This window comes from Lissotriton helveticus, chromosome 10, assembly GCF_964261635.1.
Source record: "Lissotriton helveticus chromosome 10, aLisHel1.1, whole genome shotgun sequence".
NCBI lineage: Eukaryota > Metazoa > Chordata > Amphibia > Caudata > Salamandridae > Lissotriton > Lissotriton helveticus.
The window spans coordinates 1,218,060,969-1,218,080,134 of NC_136071.1; the positions used below are offsets into that span (position 1 = coordinate 1,218,060,969).

Consider the following 19,166-nt stretch of genomic DNA (forward strand, 5'->3'; position numbering starts at 1 on the left):
TGGAGTGTGGTTTTGGGGTTCCTAGAGTGGAGTGCGGTTTTGGGGTCCCTAGAGTGGAGTGCGGTTTTGGGGTCCCTAGAGTGGAGTGCGGTTTTGGGGTCCCTAGTTTGGTGTGTGGGTTTGGGGTCCCTAGAGTGGAGTGTGGCTTTTGGGTCCCTAGAGTGGAGTGTGGTTTTGGGGTTCATAGAGTGGAGTGCGGTTTTGGGGTCGCTAGAGTGGAGTGTGGATTTGGGGTTCCTACCTAGAGTGGAGTGTGGTTTTGAGGTCCCTAGAGTGGAGTGTGGTTTTGAGGTCCTGAGAGTGGTATGTGGTTTTGGGGTCCCTAGAATGGAGTGTGGTTTTGGGGTTCCTAGAGTGGAGTGTGGTTTTGGGGTTCCTAGAGTGGAGTGTGGTTTTGGGGTTCCTAGAGTAGAGTGTGGTTTTGGGATCCCTAGAGTGGCGTGCGGTTTTGGGGTTCCTAGAGTGGAGTGTGGTTTTGGGATCCCTAGAATGGAGTGTGGTTTTGGGGTCCCTAGAGTGGAGTGCGGTTTTGGGGTTCCTAGAGAGGTGTGTGGTTTTGGGGTTCATAGAGTGGAGTGTGGCTTTGAGGTCCCTAAATTGGAGTTTGGTTTTGGGGTTCATAGAGTGGAGTGCGGTTTTGGGGTCGCTAGAGTGAAGTGTGGATTTGGGGTTCCTTCCTAGAGTGGAGTGTGGTTTTAACGTCCCAAGTGTGGTGTGTGGTTTTGGGGTCCCTACAGTGGAGTGTGGTTTTGGGGTTCCTAGAGTGGAGTGTGGTTTTGGGGTCCCTAGAGTGGAGTGCAGTTTGGGGTCCCTAGAGGGGTGTGTGGTTTTGGGGTTCCTAGAGTGGAGTGAGGCTTTGGGGTCCCTAGAGTGGAGTGTGGTTTTGGGGTTCATAGAGTGGAGTGCAGTTTTGGGGTTGCTAGAGGGAAGTGTGGATTTGGGGTTCCTACCTAGAGTGGAGTGTGGTTTTGGAGTTCCTAGAGTGGAGTGAGGCTTTGGGGTCCCTATAGTGGAGTGTGGTTTTGGGGTTCATAGAGTGGAGTGCATTTTTGGGGTTGCTAGAGGGAAGTGTGGATTTGGGGTTCCAACCTAGAGTGGAGTGTGATTTTGGGGTCCCCAGAGTGGAGTGCAGTTTTGGGGTCCCTACAGTGGTGTGTGGTTTTGGGGTTCCTAGAGTGGAGTGTGGTTTTGGGGTTCCTAGAGTGGAGTGCGGTTTTGGGGTCCCTAGAGTGGAGTGCGGTTTTGGGGTCCCTAGAGTGGAGTGCGGTTTTGGGGTCCCTAGTTTGGTGTGTGGGTTTGGGGTCCCTAGAGTGGAGTGTGGCTTTTGGGTCCCTAGAGTGGAGTGTGGTTTTGGGGTTCATAGAGTGGAGTGCGGTTTTGGGGTCGCTAGAGTGGAGTGTGGATTTGGGGTTCCTACCTAGAGTGGAGTGTGGTTTTGAGGTCCCTAGAGTGGAGTGTGGTTTTGAGGTCCTGAGAGTGGTATGTGGTTTTGGGGTCCCTAGAATGGAGTGTGGTTTTGGGGTTCCTAGAGTGGAGTGTGGTTTTGGGGTTCCTAGAGTGGAGTGTGGTTTTGGGGTTCCTAGAGTAGAGTGTGGTTTTGGGATCCCTAGAGTGGCGTGCGGTTTTGGGGTTCCTAGAGTGGAGTGTGGTTTTGGGATCCCTAGAATGGAGTGTGGTTTTGGGGTCCCTAGAGTGGAGTGCGGTTTTGGGGTTCCTAGAGAGGTGTGTGGTTTTGGGGTTCATAGAGTGGAGTGTGGCTTTGAGGTCCCTAAATTGGAGTGTGGTTTTGGGGTTCATAGAGTGGAGTGCGGTTTTGGGGTCGCTAGAGTGAAGTGTGGATTTGGGGTTCCTTCCTAGAGTGGAGTGTGGTTTTAACGTCCCGAGTGTGGTGTGTGGTTTTGGGGTCCCTACAGTGGAGTGTGGTTTTGGGGTTCCTAGAGTGGAGTGTGGTTTTGGGGTCCCTAGAGTGGAGTGCAGTTTGGGGTCCCTAGAGGGGTGTGTGGTTTTGGGGTTCCTAGAGTGGAGTGAGGCTTTGGGGTCCCTAGAGTGGAGTGTGGTTTTGGGGTTCATAGAGTGGAGTGCAGTTTTGGGGTTGCTAGAGGGAAGTGTGGATTTGGGGTTCCTACCTAGAGTGGAGTGTGGTTTTGGGGTCCCTAGAGTGGAGTGCGGTTTGGGGTCCCTAGAGTGGTGGTGTGGTTTTAGGGTTCCTAGAGTGGAGTGTGGTTTTGGGGTCCCTGGAGTGGAGTGTGGTTTTGGAGTTCCTAGAGTGGAGTGCGGTTTTGTGGTCCCTAGAGTGGAGTGCAGTTTTGGGGTCCCTAGAGTGGAGTGTGGTTTTGGGGTCCCTAGTTTGGTGTGTGGGTTTGGGGTTCCTAGAGTGGAGTGTGGTTTTGGGGTTCATAGAGTGGAGTGCGGTTTTGGGGTCGCTAGAGTGGAGTGTGGATTTGGGGTTCCTACCTAGAGTGGAGTCTGGTTTTGGGGTCCCTAGAGTGGAGTGTGGTTTTGAGGTCCTGAGAGTGGTATGTGGTTTTGGGGTCCCTAGAATGGAGTGTGGTTTTGAGGTTCCTAGAGTGGAGTGTGGCTTTGGGGTCCCTAGAGTGGAGTGTGGTTTTGGGGTTCATAGAGTGGAGTGCGGTTTTGGGGTCGCTAGAGTGGAGTGTGGATTTGGGGTTCCTACCTAGAGTGGAGTCTGGTTTTGGGGTCCCTAGAGTGGAGTGTGGTTTTGAGGTCCTGAGAGTGGTATGTGGTTTTGGGGTCCCTAGAATGGAGTGTGGTTTTGAGGTTCCTAGAGTGGTGTGGTTTTGGGGTTCCTAGAGTGGAGTGCGGTTTTGGGATCCCTAGAGTGGAGTGCGGTTTTGGGGTTCCTAGAGTGGAGTGTGGTTTTGGGGTCCCTAGAGTGGAGTGTGGTTTTGGGGTTCCTAGAGTGGAGTGTGGTTTAGGAGGTCCCTAGAGTGGAGTGCGGTTTTGTGGTCCCTACAGTGGAGTGTGGTTTTTGGGTCCCTAGAGTTGTGTCCAGATTTGGGGTCCCTAGAGTCGTGTGTGGTTTGGGGTTCCTAGAGTGGACTGTGGCTTTGGGGTCCCAAGAGTGGAGTGTGGTTTTGGGGTTCATAGTGGAGTGCGATTTTGGGGTTGCTAGAGTGGAGTGTGGATTTGGGGTCCTACCTAGAGTGGAGTGTGGTTTTGGGGTCCCTAGAGTGGTGTGTGGTTTTGGGGTTCCTATAGTGGAGTGTGGTTTTGGGGTTCCTAGAGTGGGGTGTGGTTTTGGGGTTCCTAGAGTGGAGTGTGGTTTTGGGGTTCCTAGAGTGGGGTGTGGTTTTGGGGTTCCTAGAGTGGAGTGTGGTTTTGGGGTCCCTAGAGTGGAGTTCGGTTTTGGGTTCCCTAGAGTGGTGTGTGATTTTGGGGTTCCTAGAGTGGAGTGTTGCTTTGGGGTCCCTAGAGTGGAGTGTGGTTTTGGGGTTCATAGAGTGGAGTGCGGTTTTGGGGTCGTTAGAGTGGAGTGTGGATTTGGGGTTCCTTCCTAGAGTGGAGTGTGGTTTTGAGGTCCCGAGAGTGGTGTGTGGTTTTGGGTTCCCTACAGTGGAGTGTGGTTTGGGGGTTCTTAGAGTGGAGTGTCGTTTTGGGGTTCCTAGAGTGGAGTGCGGTTTTGTGGTTCCTAGCGTGCAGTGTGGTTTTGGGGTCTCTAGAGTGGAGTGAGGTTTTGGGTTCCATAGAGTGGTGTGTTTTTTTGGGGTTCCTAGAGTGGGGTGTGGTTTTGGAGTTCCTAGAGTGGTGTGTGGCTTTGGGGTTCCTAGAGTGGAGTGTGGCTTTAGGGTCCCTAGAGTGGAGTGTGGCTTTGGGGTCCCTAGAGTGGAGTGTGGTTTTGGGGTCCCTAGAGTGGAGTGTGGTTTTGGGGTTCATAGAGTGGAGTGCTGTTTGGGGGTCCCTAGAGTGGAGTGTGGCTTTGGGGATCCTAGAGTGGAGTGAGGCATTGGGGTCCCTAGAGTGGAGTGCTGTTTGGGGGTCCCTAGAGTGGAGTGTGGCTTTGGGGTCCCTAAGAGTGGAGTGTGGTTTTGGGGATCCTAGAGTGGAGTGTGGTTTTGGGGTTCCTGGAGTGAAGTGTGGTTTTGGGGTCCCTAGAGTGGAGTGTGGTTTTGAGGTTCTTAGAGTGGAGTGTGGTTTTGGGGTTCCTAGAGTGGAGTGCGGTTTTGTGGTTCCTAGAGTGGAGTGCGGTTTTGGGGTCCCTAGAGTGGAGTGCGGTTTTGGGGTCCATAGAGTGGCGTGTGGTTTTGGGGTTCCTAGAGTGCTGTGTGGTTTTGGGGTCGCTAGAGTGGAGTGTGGTTTTGGGGTTCTTAGAGTGGAGTGTGGTTTTGGGGTTCTTAGAGTGGAGTGTGGTTTTGGGGTCGCTAGAGTGGAGTGTGGTTTTGGGGTCGCTAGAGTGGAGTGTGGTTTTGGGGTTCTTAGAGTGGAGTGTGGTTTTGGGGTTCCTAGAGTGGTGTGTGGTTTTGGGGTTCCTAGAGTGGAGTGTGGTTCTGGGGTCCCTAGAGTGGAGTGTGGTTTTAGGGTTCCTAGAGTGGAGTGTGGTTTTAGGGTTCCTAGAGTGGAGTGTTGTTTTGGGGTTCCTAGAGTGGAGTGTGGTTTTGGGGTTCATAGAGTGGTGTGTGGTTTTGGGGTCCCTACAGTGGAGTGTGGTTTTGGGGTTCCTAGAGTGGAGTGAGGCATTGGGGTTCCTAGAGTGGAGTGTGGCTTTGGAGTCCCTAGAGTGGAGTGTGGCTTTGGGGTCCCTAGAGTGGAGTGTGGCTTTGGGGTCCCTAGAGTGGAGTGTGGTTTTGGGGTTCTTAGAGTGGAGTGTGGTTTTGGGGTTCTTAGAGTGGAGTGTGGTTTTGGGGTTTCTAGAGTGGAGTGCGGTTTTGGGGTTCCTAGAGTGGTGTGTGTTTTTGGGGTTCCTAGAGTGGAGTGTGGTTCTGGGGTCCCAAGAGTGGAGTGTGGATTTACGGTCCCCAGAGTGGAGTGTGTCTTTGGGGTCTCTAGAGTGGAGTGTGGTTTTAGGGTTCCTAGAGTGGAGTGTTGTTTTGGGGTTCCTAGAGTGGAGTGTGGTTTTGGGGTTCATAGAGTGGTGTGTGGTTTTGGGGTCCCTACAGTGGAGTGTGGTTTTGGGGTTCCTAGAGTGGAGTGAGGCATTGGGGTCCCTAGAGTGGAGTGTGGTTTTAGGGTTCCTAGAGTGGAGTGTTGTTTTGGGGTCCCAGAGTGGAGTGTTGTTTTGGGGTTCCTAGAGTGGAGTGTGGTTTTGGGGTTCATAGAGTGGTGTGTGGTTTGGGGGTTCCTAGAGTGGAGTGTGGTTTTGGGGTTCATAGAGTGGTGTGTGGTTTTGGGGTCCCTAGAGTGGAGTGTGGTTTTGGGGTTCATAGAGTGGAGTGTTGTTTTGGGGTTCATAGAGTGGAAAGTTGTTTTGGGGTCCCAGAGTGGAGTGTGGTTTTGTGGTTCCTAGAGTGGAGTGTGGTTTTGTGGTCCCTAGAGTGGAGTGCGGTTTTGGGGTTGCTAGAGTGGAGTGTTGTTTTGGGGTCCCAGAGTGGAGTGTGGTTTTGGGGTTCCTAGAGTGGAGTGTGGTTTTGTGGTCCCTAGAGTGGAGTGTGGTTTTGGGGTTCCTAGAGTGGAGTGTGGTTTTGCGGTTCCTAGAGTGGAGTGTGGTTTTGGGGTTGCTAGAGTGGAGTGTTGTTATGGGGTCCCAGAGTGGAGTGTGGTTTAGGAGGTCCCTAGAGTGGAGTGCGGTTTTGTGGTCCCTACAGTGGAGTGTGGTTTTTGGGTCCCTAGAGTTGTGTCCAGATTTGGGGTCCCTAGAGTCGTGTGTGGTTTGGGGTTCCTAGAGTGGACTGTGGCTTTGGGGTCCCAAGAGTGGAGTGTGGTTTTGGGGTTCATAGTGGAGTGCGATTTTGGGGTTGCTAGAGTGGAGTGTGGATTTGGGGTCCTACCTAGAGTGGAGTGTGGTTTTGGGGTCCCTAGAGTGGTGTGTGGTTTTGGGGTTCCTATAGTGGAGTGTGGTTTTGGGGTTCCTAGAGTGGGGTGTGGTTTTGGGGTTCCTAGAGTGGAGTGTGGTTTTGGGGTTCCTAGAGTGGGGTGTGGTTTTGGGGTTCCTAGAGTGGAGAGTGGTTTTGGGGTCCCTAGAGTGGAGTGTGGTTTTGGGGTCCCTAGAGTGGAGTTCGGTTTTGGGTTCCCTAGAGTGGTGTGTGATTTTGGGGTTCCTAGAGTCGAGTGTTGCTTTGGGGTCCCTAGAGTGGAGTGTGGTTTTGGGGTTCATAGAGTGGAGTGCGGTTTTGGGGTCGTTAGAGTGGAGTGTGGATTTGGGGTTCCTTCCTAGAGTGGAGTGTGGTTTTGAGGTCCCGAGAGTGGTGTGTGGTTTTGGGTTCCCTACAGTGGAGTGTGGTTTGGGGGTTCTTAGAGTGGAGTGTCGTTTTGGGGTTCCTAGAGTGGAGTGCGGTTTTGTGGTTCCTAGCGTGCAGTGTGGTTTTGGGGTCTCTAGAGTGGAGTGAGGTTTTGGGTTCCATAGAGTGGTGTTTTTTTGGGGTTCCTAGAGTGGGGTGTGGTTTTGGAGTTCCTAGAGTGGTGTGTGGCTTTGGGGTTCCTAGAGTGGAGTGTGGCTTTAGGGTCCCTAGAGTGGAGTGTGGCTTTGGGGTCCCTAGAGTGGAGTGTGGTTTTGGGGTTCATAGAGTGGAGTGCTGTTTGGGGGTCCCTAGAGTGGAGTGTGGTTTTGGGGTCCCTAGAGTGGAGTGTGGTTTTGGGGTTCATAGAGTGGAGTGCTGTTTGGGGGTCCCTAGAGTGGAGTGCTGTTTGGGGGTCCCTAGAGTGGAGTGTGGCTTTGGGGATCCTAGAGTAAGTGAGGCATTGGGGTCCCTAGAGTGGAGTGCTGTTTGGGGGTCCCTAGAGTGGAGTGTGGCTTTGGGGTCCCTAAGAGTGGAGTGTGGTTTTGGGGATCCTAGAGTGGAGTGTGGTTTTGGGGTTCCTGGAGTGAAGTGTGGTTTTGGGGTCCCTAGAGTGGAGTGTGGTTTTGAGGTTCTTAGAGTGGAGTGTGGTTTTGGGGTTCCTAGAGTGGAGTGCGGTTTTGTGGTTCCTAGAGTGGAGTGCGGTTTTGGGGTCCCTAGAGTGGAGTGCGGTTTTGGGGTCCATAGAGTGGCGTGTGGTTTTGGGGTTCCTAGAGTGCTGTGTGGTTTTGGGGTCGCTAGAGTGGAGTGTGGTTTTGGGGTTCTTAGAGTGGAGTGTGGTTTTGGGGTTCTTAGAGTGGAGTGTGGTTTTGGGGTCGCTAGAGTGGAGTGTGGTTTTGGGGTTCTTAGAGTGGAGTGTGGTTTTGGGGTTCCTAGAGTGGTGTGTGGTTTTGGGGTTCCTAGAGTGGAGTGTGGTTCTGGGGTCCCTAGAGTGGAGTGTGGTTTTAGGGTTCCTAGAGTGGAGTGTGGTTTTAGGGTTCCTAGAGTGGAGTGTTGTTTTGGGGTTCCTAGAGTGGAGTGTGGTTTTGGGGTTCATAGAGTGGTGTGTGGTTTTGGGGTCCCTACAGTGGAGTGTGGTTTTGGGGTTCCTAGAGTGGAGTGAGGCATTGGGGTTCCTAGAGTGGAGTGTGGCTTTGGAGTCCCTAGAGTGGAGTGTGGCTTTGGGGTCCCTAGAGTGGAGTGTGGCTTTGGGGTCCCTAGAGTGGAGTGTGGTTTGGGGGTTCTTAGAGTGGAGTGTGGTTTTGGGGTTCTTAGAGTGGAGTGTGGTTTTGGGGTTTCTAGAGTGGAGTGCGGTTTTGGGGTTCCTAGAGTGGTGTGTGTTTTTGGGGTTCCTAGAGTGGAGTGTGGTTCTGGGGTCCCAAGAGTGGAGTGTGGATTTACGGTCCCCAGAGTGGAGTGTGTCTTTGGGGTCTCTAGAGTGGAGTGTGGTTTTAGGGTTCCTAGAGTGGAGTGTTGTTTTGGGGTTCCTAGAGTGGAGTGTGGTTTTGGGGTTCATAGAGTGGTGTGTGGTTTTGGGGTCCCTACAGTGGAGTGTGGTTTTGGGGTTCCTAGAGTGGAGTGAGGCATTGGGGTCCCTAGAGTGGAGTGTGGTTTTAGGGTTCCTAGAGTGGAGTGTTGTTTTGGGGTCCCAGAGTGGAGTGTTGTTTTGGGGTTCCTAGAGTGGAGTGTGGTTTTGGGGTTCATAGAGTGGTGTGTGGTTTGGGGGTTCCTAGAGTGGAGTGTGGTTTTGGGGTTCATAGAGTGGTGTGTGGTTTTGGGGTCCCTAGAGTGGAGTGTGGTTTTGGGGTTCATAGAGTGGAGTGTTGTTTTGGGGTTCATAGAGTGGAAAGTTGTTTTGGGGTCCCAGAGTGGAGTGTGGTTTTGTGGTTCCTAGAGTGGAGTGTGGTTTTGTGGTCCCTAGAGTGGAGTGCGGTTTTGGGGTTGCTAGAGTGGAGTGTTGTTTTGGGGTCCCAGAGTGGAGTGTGGTTTTGGGGTTCCTAGAGTGGAGTGTGGTTTTGTGGTCCCTAGAGTGGAGTGTGGTTTTGGGGTTCCTAGAGTGGAGTGTGGTTTTGTGGTCCCTAGAGTGGAGTGCGGTTTTGGGGTTGCTAGAGTGGAGTGTTGTTTTGGGGTCCCAGAGTGGAGTGTGGTTTTGGGGTTCCTAGAGTGGAGTGTGGTTTTGTGGTCCCTAGAGTGGAGTGTGGTTTTGGGGTTCCTAGAGTGGAGTGAGGCATTGGGGTCCCTAGAGTGGAGTGTGGTTTTGGGGTTCCTAGAGTGGAGTGTGGTTTTGTGGTCCCTAGAGTGGAGTGTGGTTTTGGGGTCCCTAGAGTGGAGTGCGGTTTTGGGGTTCATAGAGTGGAGTGCGGTTTTGGGGTTCCTACCTAGAGTGGAGTGCGGTTTTAGGGTTCCTAGAGTGTGGGTTTGGGGTCCCTGGAGTGAAGGGTTGTTTTGGGGTCCCTGGAGTGTGGTTTTGGGGTCTCTTGGGTGTGGTTTTGGGGTCCCTGGAGTGAAGGGTGCTTGGCAGCGGTTCCAGCTCTGTCGGGTGTATCTGGATGGTGTGGGGCCCCCTTGTGTGAGGCGAGGGCCGTGTGACATCCTCACTCTGCAGGGGGTGTCACTGGGTTGTGGGTGTCACTGGGTTGTGGGTGTCACTGTGTGTGGGGCACGGGGCACTGACTGGAATAATCTATTTTTATTTTCTTTCTTTCAGTGACTTTCCAGAGTGGAACAAGTTCAGCCCCGAAGGGAAAGAGAGGCTGAAATCTGCAGCAAGAAAAGCTCAAGAGCAAGAGAGGAGCAGAGAGATGGTAAGAATGGGCCCCCTAAGACCAGGAACTCAGTGTGAGGGGGAGACAAAGGGGGAGAAAAGGCCCATGAGAGGGAGACAAGGGTAAGAAAGAGGCCCCAAGACCAGGAACTGAGTGTGAGGGGAGACAAGGGTAAGAAAGAGGCCCTAAGACCAGGAACTCAGGAACTCAGTGTGAGGGAGACAAAGGGGGAGAAAAGGCCCTATGAGAGGGAGACAAGGGTAAGAAAGAGGCCCCGAGACCAGGAACTGAGTGTGAGGGGAGACAAGGGTAAGAAAGAGGCCCTAAGACCAGGAACTCAGTGTGAGGGAGACAAAGGGGGAGAAAAGGCCCTATGAGAGGGAGACAAGGGTAAGAAAGAGGCCCCAAGACCAGGAACTCAGTGTGAGGGGGAGACAAGGGGGAGAAAAGGCCCTAAGACCAGGAACTGAGTGTGAGGGGAGACAAGGGTAAGAAAGAGGCCCTAAGACCAGGAACTCAGTGTGAGGGGGAGACAAGGGGGAGAAAAGGCCCTAAGACTAGGAACTCAGTGTGAGGGAGAGACAAGGGTAAGAAAGAGTCCCTAAGACCAGGAACTGAGTGTGAGGGGGAGACAAGGGTAAGAAAGATTCCCTAAGACCAGGAACTGAGTGTGAGGGAGAGACAAGGGTAAGAAAGAGGCCCCAAGACCAGGAACTGAGTGTGAGGGGAGAAAAGGGTTAGAAAGAGGCCCTAAGACCAGGAACTGAGTGTGAGGGGTGACAAGGGGGAGAAAGAGGCCCTAAGACCAGGAACTCAGTGTGAGAGGGCGACAAAGGGGGAGAAAAGGCCCTATGAGAGGGAGACAAGGGTAAGAAAGAGGCCCCAAGACCAGGAACTGAGTGTGAGGGGAGACAAGGGTAAGAAAGAGGCCCTAAGACCAGGAACTCATGAACTCAGTGTGAGGGAGACAAAGGGGGAGAAAAGGCCCTATGAGAGGGAGACAAGGGTAAGAAAGAGGCCCCGAGACCAGGAACTGAGTGTGAGGGGAGACAAGGGTAAGAAAGAGGCCCTAAGACCAGGAACTCAGTGTGAGGGAGACAAAGGGGGAGAAAAGGCCCTATGAGAGGGAGACAAGGGTAAGAAAGAGGCCCCAAGACCAGGAACTCAGTGTGAGGGGGAGACAAGGGGGAGAAAAGGCCCTAAGACCAGGAACTGAGTGTGAGGGGAGACAAGGGTAAGAAAGAGGCCCTAAGACCAGGAACTCAGTGTGAGGGGGAGACAAGGGGGAGAAAAGGCCCTAAGACTAGGAACTCAGTGTGAGGGAGAGACAAGGGTAAGAAAGAGTCCCTAAGACCAGGAACTGAGTGTGAGGGGGAGACAAGGGTAAGAAAGATTCCCTAAGACCAGGAACTGAGTGTGAGGGAGAGACAAGGGTAAGAAAGAGGCCCCAAGACCAGGAACTGAGTGTGAGGGGAGACAAGGGTAAGAAAGAGGCCCTAAGGCCAGGAACTGAGTGTGAGGGGTGATAAGGGGGACAAAGAGGCCCTAAGACCAGGAACTCAGTGTGAGAGGGCGACAAGGGGGAGAAAAGGCCCTAAGACAAGGAACTCAGTGTGAGGGAGAGACAAGGGGGAGAAAAGGCCCTAAGACCAGGAACTCAGTGTGAGGGGGCGACAAGGGGGAGAAAACGCCCTAAGACCAGGAACTCAGTGTGAGGGAGAGACAAGGGGGAGAAAGAGGCCCTAAGACCAGGAACTCAGTGTGAGGGGGCGACAAGGGGGAGAAAAGGCCCTAAGACCAGGAACTCAGTGTGAGGGAGAGACAAGGGGGAGAAAGAGGCCCTAAGACCAGGAACTCAGTGTAAGGGGGAGACAAGGGAAAGAAAGAGGCCCTAAGACAAGGAATTCAGTGTGAGGGAGAGACAAGGTGGAGAAAAGACCCTAATACCAGGAACTCAGTGTGAGAGGGAGACAAGGGTAAGAAAGAGGCCCTAAGACCAGGAATTCAGTGTAAGGGGGAGACAAGGGGGAGAAAGAGGCCCTAAGACCAGGAACTCAGTGTGAGGGAGAGAAAAGGGTAAGAAAGAGGCCCTAAGATCAGGAACTCAGTGTGAGGGGGAGACAAGGGTAAGAAAGAGGCCCTAAGATCAGGAACTCAGTGTGAGGGGGAGACAAGGGGGAGAAAAGACCCTAAGACCAGGAACCTAGTGTGAGAGGGAGACAAGGGTAAGAAAGTGGCCCTAAGACAAGGAATTCAGTGTGAGCGTGAGACAAGGGGGAGAAAAGACCCTAAGACCAGGAACTCAGTGTGAGAGGGAGACAAGGGTAAGAAAGAGGCCCCAAGACCAGGAACTCAGTGTGAGGCGAGACAAGGGAAAGAAAGAGGCCCTAAGACCAGGAACTCAGTTTGAGGGGGAGACAAGGATAAGAAAGAGGCCCTAAGACCAGGAACTCAGTGTGAGGGAGAGACAAGGGGGAGAAAAGACCCTAAGACCAGGAACTCAGTGTGAGAGGGAGACAAGGGTAAGAAAGAGGCCCTAAGACCAGGAACTCAGTGTGAGGGAGAGACAAGGGGGGAAAGACTCCCTAAGACCAGGAACTCAGTGTGAGGGAGAGACAAGGGAAAGAAAGAGGCCCTAAGACCAGGAACTCAGTGTGAGGGAGAGACAAGGGAAAGAAAGAGGCCCTAAGACCAGGAACTCAGTGTGAGGAGAGACAAGGATAAGAAAGACTCCCTAAGACCAGGAACTCAGTGTGAGGGGAGACAAGGGAAAGAAAGAGGCTCTAAGAGCAGGAACTCAGTGTGAGGGGAGACAAGGGTAAGAAAGAGTCCCTAAGTCCAGGAACTCAGTGTGAGTGGGGACAAGGATAAGAAAGAGGCCCTAAGACTAGGAACTCAGTGTGAGGGAAAGACAAGGGTAAGAAAGAGTCCCTAAGTCCAGGAACTCAGTGTGAGGGGGAGACAAGGGGGAGAAAGAGGCCCTAAGACCAGGAACTGAGTGTGAGGGGGAGACAAGGATAGGAAAGAGGCCCTAAGTCTAGGAACTCAGTGTGAGGGAGAGACAAGGGTAAGAAAGAGGCCCTAAGACCAGAAACTCAGTGTGAGGGAGAGACAACGGTAAAAAAGAGGCCCTAAGACCAGGAACTCATTGTGAGGGAGAGACAAGGGGGAGAAAGAGGCCCTAAGACCAGGAACTCAGTGTGAGGGAGAGACAAGGGGGAGAAAGAGGCCCTAAGACCAGGAACTCAGTGTGAGGGAGAGAAAAGGGTAAGAAAGAGGCCCTAAGACCAGGAACTCAGTGTGAGGGGGAGACAAGGGTAAGAAAAAGGCCCTAAGACAAGGAATTCAGTGTGAGAGGGAGACAAGGGTAAGAAAGAGGCCCTAAGACCAGGAATTCAGTGTGAAGGAGAGACAAGCGGGAGAAAAGGCCCTAAGACAAGGAATTCAGTGTGAGAGGGAGACAAGGGTAAGAAAGAGGTCCTAAAACCAGGAACTCAGTGTGAGGGAGAGATAAGGATAGGAGAGAGGCCTTAAGACCAGGAACTCAGTGTGAGGGAGAGACAAGGGTAAGAAAGAGGCCCTAAGACCAGGAACTCAGTGTGAGGGAGAGACAAGGGTAAGAAAGAGGCCCTAAGATCAGGAACTCAGTGTGAGAGGGAGACAAGGGTAAGAAAGAGGCCCCAAGACCAGGAACTCAGTGTGAGGCGAGACAAGGGAAAGAAAGAGGCCCTAAGACCAGGAACTCAGTTTGAGGGGGAGACAAGGATAAGAAAGAGGCCCTAAGACCAGGAACTCAGTGTGAGGGAGAGACAAGGGGGAGAAAAGACCCTAAGACCAGGAACTCAGTGTGAGAGGGAGACAAGGGTAAGAAAGAGGCCCTAAGACCAGGAACTCAGTGTGAGGGAGAGACAAGGGGGGAAAGACTCCCTAAGACCAGGAACTCAGTGTGAGGGAGAGACAAGGGAAAGAAAGAGGCCCTAAGACCAGGAACTCAGTGTGAGGGAGAGACAAGGGAAAGAAAGAGGCCCTAAGACCAGGAACTCAGTGTGAGGAGAGACAAGGATAAGAAAGACTCCCTAAGACCAGGAACTCAGTGTGAGGGGAGACAAGGGAAAGAAAGAGGCTCTAAGAGCAGGAACTCAGTGTGAGGGGAGACAAGGGTAAGAAAGAGTCCCTAAGTCCAGGAACTCAGTGTGAGTGGGGACAAGGATAAGAAAGAGGCCCTAAGACTAGGAACTCAGTGTGAGGGAAAGACAAGGGTAAGAAAGAGTCCCTAAGTCCAGGAACTCAGTGTGAGGGGGAGACAAGGGGGAGAAAGAGGCCCTAAGACCAGGAACTGAGTGTGAGGGGGAGACAAGGATAGGAAAGAGGCCCTAAGTCTAGGAACTCAGTGTGAGGGAGAGACAAGGGTAAGAAAGAGGCCCTAAGACCAGAAACTCAGTGTGAGGGAGAGACAACGGTAAAAAAGAGGCCCTAAGACCAGGAACTCATTGTGAGGGAGAGACAAGGGGGAGAAAGAGGCCCTAAGACCAGGAACTCAGTGTGAGGGAGAGACAAGGGGGAGAAAGAGGCCCTAAGACCAGGAACTCAGTGTGAGGGAGAGAAAAGGGTAAGAAAGAGGCCCTAAGACCAGGAACTCAGTGTGAGGGGGAGACAAGGGTAAGAAAAAGGCCCTAAGACAAGGAATTCAGTGTGAGAGGGAGACAAGGGTAAGAAAGAGGCCCTAAGACCAGGAATTCAGTGTGAAGGAGAGACAAGCGGGAGAAAAGGCCCTAAGACAAGGAATTCAGTGTGAGAGGGAGACAAGGGTAAGAAAGAGGTCCTAAAACCAGGAACTCAGTGTGAGGGAGAGATAAGGATAGGAGAGAGGCCTTAAGACCAGGAACTCAGTGTGAGGGAGAGACAAGGGTAAGAAAGAGGCCCTAAGACCAGGAACTCAGTGTGAGGGAGAGACAAGGGTAAGAAAGAGGCCCTAAGATCAGGAACTCAGTGTGAGGGAGAGACAAGGGTAAGAAAGAGAGAAGGCAGAGCAGAGACAGAGGGAGCACTGGGACAGAGCAGAGACTGAGGGAGCACTGGGACAGAGCAGAGACCGAGGGAGCACTGGGACAGAGCAGAGACCGAGGGAGCACTGGGACAGAGCAGAGACCGAGGGAGCACTGGGGGAGAGCAGAGACCGAGGGAGCACTTGGACAGAGCAGAGACCGAGGGAGCGCTGGGACAGAGCAGAGACCGAGGGAGCACTGGGACAGAGCAGAGACCGAGGGAGCACTGGGACAGAGCAGAGACCGAGGGAGCACTGGGACAGAGAGGAGACCGAGGGAGCACTGGGACAGAGCAGAGACCGATGGAGCACTGGGACAGAGCAGAGACCGAGGGAGCACTGGGACAGAGCAGAGACCGATGGAGCACTGGGACAGAGCAGAGACCGAGGGAGCACTGGGACAGAGCAGAGACCGAAGGAGCACTGGGACAGAGCAGAGACCGAGGGAGCACTGGGACAGAGCAGAGACCGAGGGAGCACTGGGACAGAGCAGAGACCGAGGGAGCACTGGGACAGAGCAGAGAGGGAGCACTGGGACAGAGCAGAGACCGAGAGAGCACTGGGACAGAGCAGAGACCGAGAGAGCACTGGGACAGAGCAGAGACCGAGGGAGCACTGGGGGAGAGCAGAGACCGAGGGAGCACTGGGACAGAGCAGAGACCGAGGGAGCGCTGGGACAGAGCAGAGACCGAGGGAGCACTGGGACAGAGCAGAGACCGAGGGAGCACTGGGACAGAGCAGAGACCGAGGGAGCACTGGGACAGAGCAGAGACCGAGGGAGCACTGGGACAGAGCAGAGACTGAGGGAGCACTGGGACAGAGCAGAGACTGAGGGAGCACTGGGACAGAGCAGAGACCGAGGGAGCACTGGGACAGAGCAGAGACCGAGGGAGCACTGGGACAGAGCAGAGACCGAGGGAGCACTGGGACAGAGAGGAGACCGAGAGAGCACTGGGACAGAGCAGAGACCGAGTGAGCACTGGGACAGAGACTGAGGGAGCACTGGGACAGAGACTGAGGGAGCACTGGGACAGAGACTGAGGGAGCACTGGGACAGAGAAGAGACTGAGGGAGCACTGGGACAGAGAAGAGACTGAGGGAGCACTGGGACAGAGCAGAGACCGAGGGAGCACTGGGACAGAGCAGAGACCGAGGAAGCACTGGGACAGAGAGGAGACCGAGAGAGCACTGGGACAGAGCAGAGACCGAGGGAGCACTGGGGGAGAGCAGAGACCGAGTGAGCACTGGGACAGAGACTGAGGGAGCACTGGGACAGAGCAGAGACCGAGGGAGCACTGGGACAGAGCAGAGACCGAGGGAGCACTGGGACAGAGCAGAGACCGAGGGAGCACTGGGACAGAGTAGAGACCGAGGGAGCACTGGGACAGAGCAGAGACTGAGGGAGCACTGGGACAGAGCAGAGACTGAGGGAGCACTGGGACAGAGCAGAGACCGAGGGAGCGCTGGGACAGAGCAGAGACCGAGGGAGCACTGGGACAGAGCAGAGACCGAGGGAGCACTGGGACAGAGACCGAGGGAGCACTGGGACAGAGCAGAGACCGAGGGAGCACTGGGACAGAGCAGAGACTGAGGGAGCACTGGGACAGAGCAGAGACTGAGGGAGCACTGGGACAGAGCAGAGACTGAGGGTGCACTGGGACAGAGCAGAGACCGAGGGAGCACTGGGACAGAGCAGAGACTGAGGGAGCACTGGGACAGAGACTGAGGGAGCACTGGGACAGAGCAGAGACCGAGGGAGCACTGGGACAGAGAAGAGACAGAGGGAGCACTGGGACAGAGAAGAGACCGAGGGAGCACTGGGACAGAGCAGAGACTGAGGGAGCACTGGGACAGAGACTGAGGGAGCACTGGGACAGAGACCAAGGGAGCACTGGGACAGAGCAGAGACCGAGGGAGCACTGGGACAGAGCAGAGACCGAGGGAGCACTGGGACAGAGCAGAGACCGAGGGAGCACTGGGACAGAGAAGAGACCGAGGGAGCACTGGGACAGAGCAGAGACTGAGGGAGCACTGGGTCAGAGACTGAGGGAGCACTGGGACAGAGCAGAGACTGAGGGAGCACTGGGACAGAGACCGAGGGAGCACTGGGACAGAGCAGGGACCGAGGGAGCACTGGGACAGAGCAGAGACCGAGGGAGCACTGGGACAGAGACTGAGGGAGCACTGGGACAGAGACTGAGGGAGCACTGGGACAGAGCAGAGACCGAGGGAGCACTGGGACAGAGCAGAGACTGAGGGAGCACTGGGACAGAGACTGAGGGAGCACTGGGACAGAGACCGAGGGAGCACTGGGACAGAGACCGAGGGAGCACTGGGACAGAGCAGAGACCGAGGGAGTGTGGTAAATAAATAAATAATACCTCTATTTTTGAATGGATAAATGAATAACAGATAGCTCAATAAATAAGAGTCAAGATTCGAGGTATTAGGAGTTTTGCAGGTTTAATACAGCATAAGGACAGGAACAGGACAACCTGCACAGGAATAGGATGGCAGGGCCTGACAGGGGGGTCCCGACAGGACTAGCGTGGCCCGGCAGCTGCCGGGTAGGATCTGGGATGAGCGCGCTCTAACATTTAATAACAATACACGATCATATATACTAAAACAGTTGCATTACAATACATACGATAGGCGGAGCAGTGGGTGTGGTCAATAGCAGTCGCGAAAGATAAGGGTGAAAATGGGTGTAACAGGGGCGTATACATAGACATGTGATGCAAACGTAACAGAATATGTCATGAATGGGGCGGAAACATGGAGGGGGCTACCTAAGGAGCCGGGACCTCTGACCTAATGGTGCGCGCAAACTGGCAATGACGTGTTACTAGGAGAAGCTGGGGGCTTCGAACTCTGTGCTAGGAGCAGAGACTGGAGTCTGGAGAGTCAGGGCGACATGTGCCTAAACAATATCTAGTATCTGATGTTTTAGAGAACATGTTGATATAATCCAAAAGTTATCGGGGTAAAGGCTAACAGACTCTGAGAATGGAGCATGCATTATTCTACATGTAGTGCGTGATGAAGAATATTAAATGACCATTAAATGCAGTATTTCTCTTACATGGAGACGTAAAGGCTAGACAATGACGGAAACCGTTGATGCGATTCAGTAGCTTAGGAATGCAGAGAAGGAGGGCTGGACTGATAACTAGAATCATAACATACTCTTGGCAGACTCAGAGGCAGAACCAGGCTGAGCCGGGCACTGCAAGGCAGGAAGTAAGTGAAGGGTCAGGAACACAGGTGGGGGTTGTATCGCTCCTCAGCGAGGCTTCAGGAGACAGGAGCTGAATCTGGTGTCCAGGCCCTTTTGAGGCCTAGAAACGGGGACTTTACAATGGAATAACGTGCACACTGAGAAACGTGGCAACGTAGCTTTACATAGGCCTGATATTCGTAGTATTCACGAGAACTGGAAATTGGCATACTAGAGGTGGACACAACTGTAATTGCGTCATTAATCGAACATGGGGAATACATATGCATATTAATCATGCACACATAACATATGATGGAGGACGCGTAGGGACACAGAACATGGCAAAATTTACTTTTCCACATTCCCTCCTTGTCACTACGTTTCCTTCAGGAAACATCAATATTCATGATACCATCTATCATTTCATACAGTATCATTTGCTCGTCTCGAATTTTCCTGGAACGGGATTTAGAACGGGACTTGGGACTAGGAATACAAGAGGTAGCACAAATGCCGCAAATCGCAGGGCCACATTGTATACAGAGGCAGCAGCTGAATATGATCGCTACTGCAATACCTAGAAAGGACAAGACTTTCCATCCCCAAGCGGAAATTATATTCCAGAACCAACCGGACCATGTCCAGGTGCCTGGATCTTGGTGTAACAGATGGGCAATTTTATGGAGTCTGGTTATAGCTGAATAAACAGACGGTGCGTTATTTGGAATGAAAATGCAGCAACTAGATCCGATGACTCTACATGCCCCGCCCCTATCGGCCAATATGACGTCAAGGACGAGACGATTCTGTAAAACGACAAATCTCATAGCAGATTGCTCTTCGGTTAAGTTACCTAGAGCAGAGGCAGTCTCATTGACTACAGCTTCAAGGGTTCTGGTTAACCTACGAATTAGCTTACTATTCTGGATAGGTCCTATAAAAAAGAAGAAACCTCTATTGAAATCTGTATACTGTTCTAGGGCAGTTTCAGTATAATCGACAATGGGGGACTCCCTTCTATGTCTAAGGTGTACTAGATGTGTGTTTCTATGATAATCAGATGGGGCTAGGAAAACAGGTGGCAGTAGGAAGGCAATGTAACAGGTTCCCTCCCAATCGAGGGGCAGACGAACATATGCGGTCTGACCACAAATAAAATAAGAATGGCGTGAAGCTTTGAAAATAGATTTCCCACTGTCACTATATTTGACAATAGTAGTACAATCGCTATGTCCTACATGTACGGAACCATTATTTCTAACACATAATTCGCCTTTGACTGGTAGTACTGAAATAGCAGGTAAGTCTGGAGTAGTATCAGACTGAACATTCAGGACCATGAAATTCGAAGAATAATTACCTAAATTGTAAACTTCATTTTCTAGATCTAACCCTGTTCTGTGGGGAAGACCTTGCTTGTCTGGGAAACATGTACTGTTAAGAAAAGACATATCTGTTGAAGATGACGTTAACGTGGACCATGCTCCACACGAACCATTATGTGAAAATGGATAAGGAAAGAGTGGCAGAACTCCCTTCGGGGTCTGGAAAGGGGGGAGTCGACCACACACCCAGCAATTTGTGGCATTGCTGGTCTGGTGTGAATAATGTAACATGCGGATAAAAGAATTATTACGCATAGCGAGGCGGTAAGAGAGTTCATGAGGAGGCAGATCACTAAACGTGTGCTCTACTGTAGCATTAGA

General features: G+C 52.8%; 1 protein-coding gene across 2 annotated transcripts in view; it reads left to right on the plus strand.

Annotated features, from left to right (window-relative positions):
- LOC144784981 (NACHT, LRR and PYD domains-containing protein 3-like) overlaps positions 1-19,166 on the plus strand; it is a 220,492-nt gene that overhangs the window by 131,097 nt on the left and 70,229 nt on the right. For both annotated transcript variants that reach the window (XM_078664101.1, XM_078664102.1), the window contains one exon: positions 9,136-9,232. In XM_078664101.1, the coding sequence (XP_078520227.1) occupies positions 9,136-9,232 (97 nt within the window). The remainder of the gene's footprint in view (positions 1-9,135; positions 9,233-19,166) is intronic.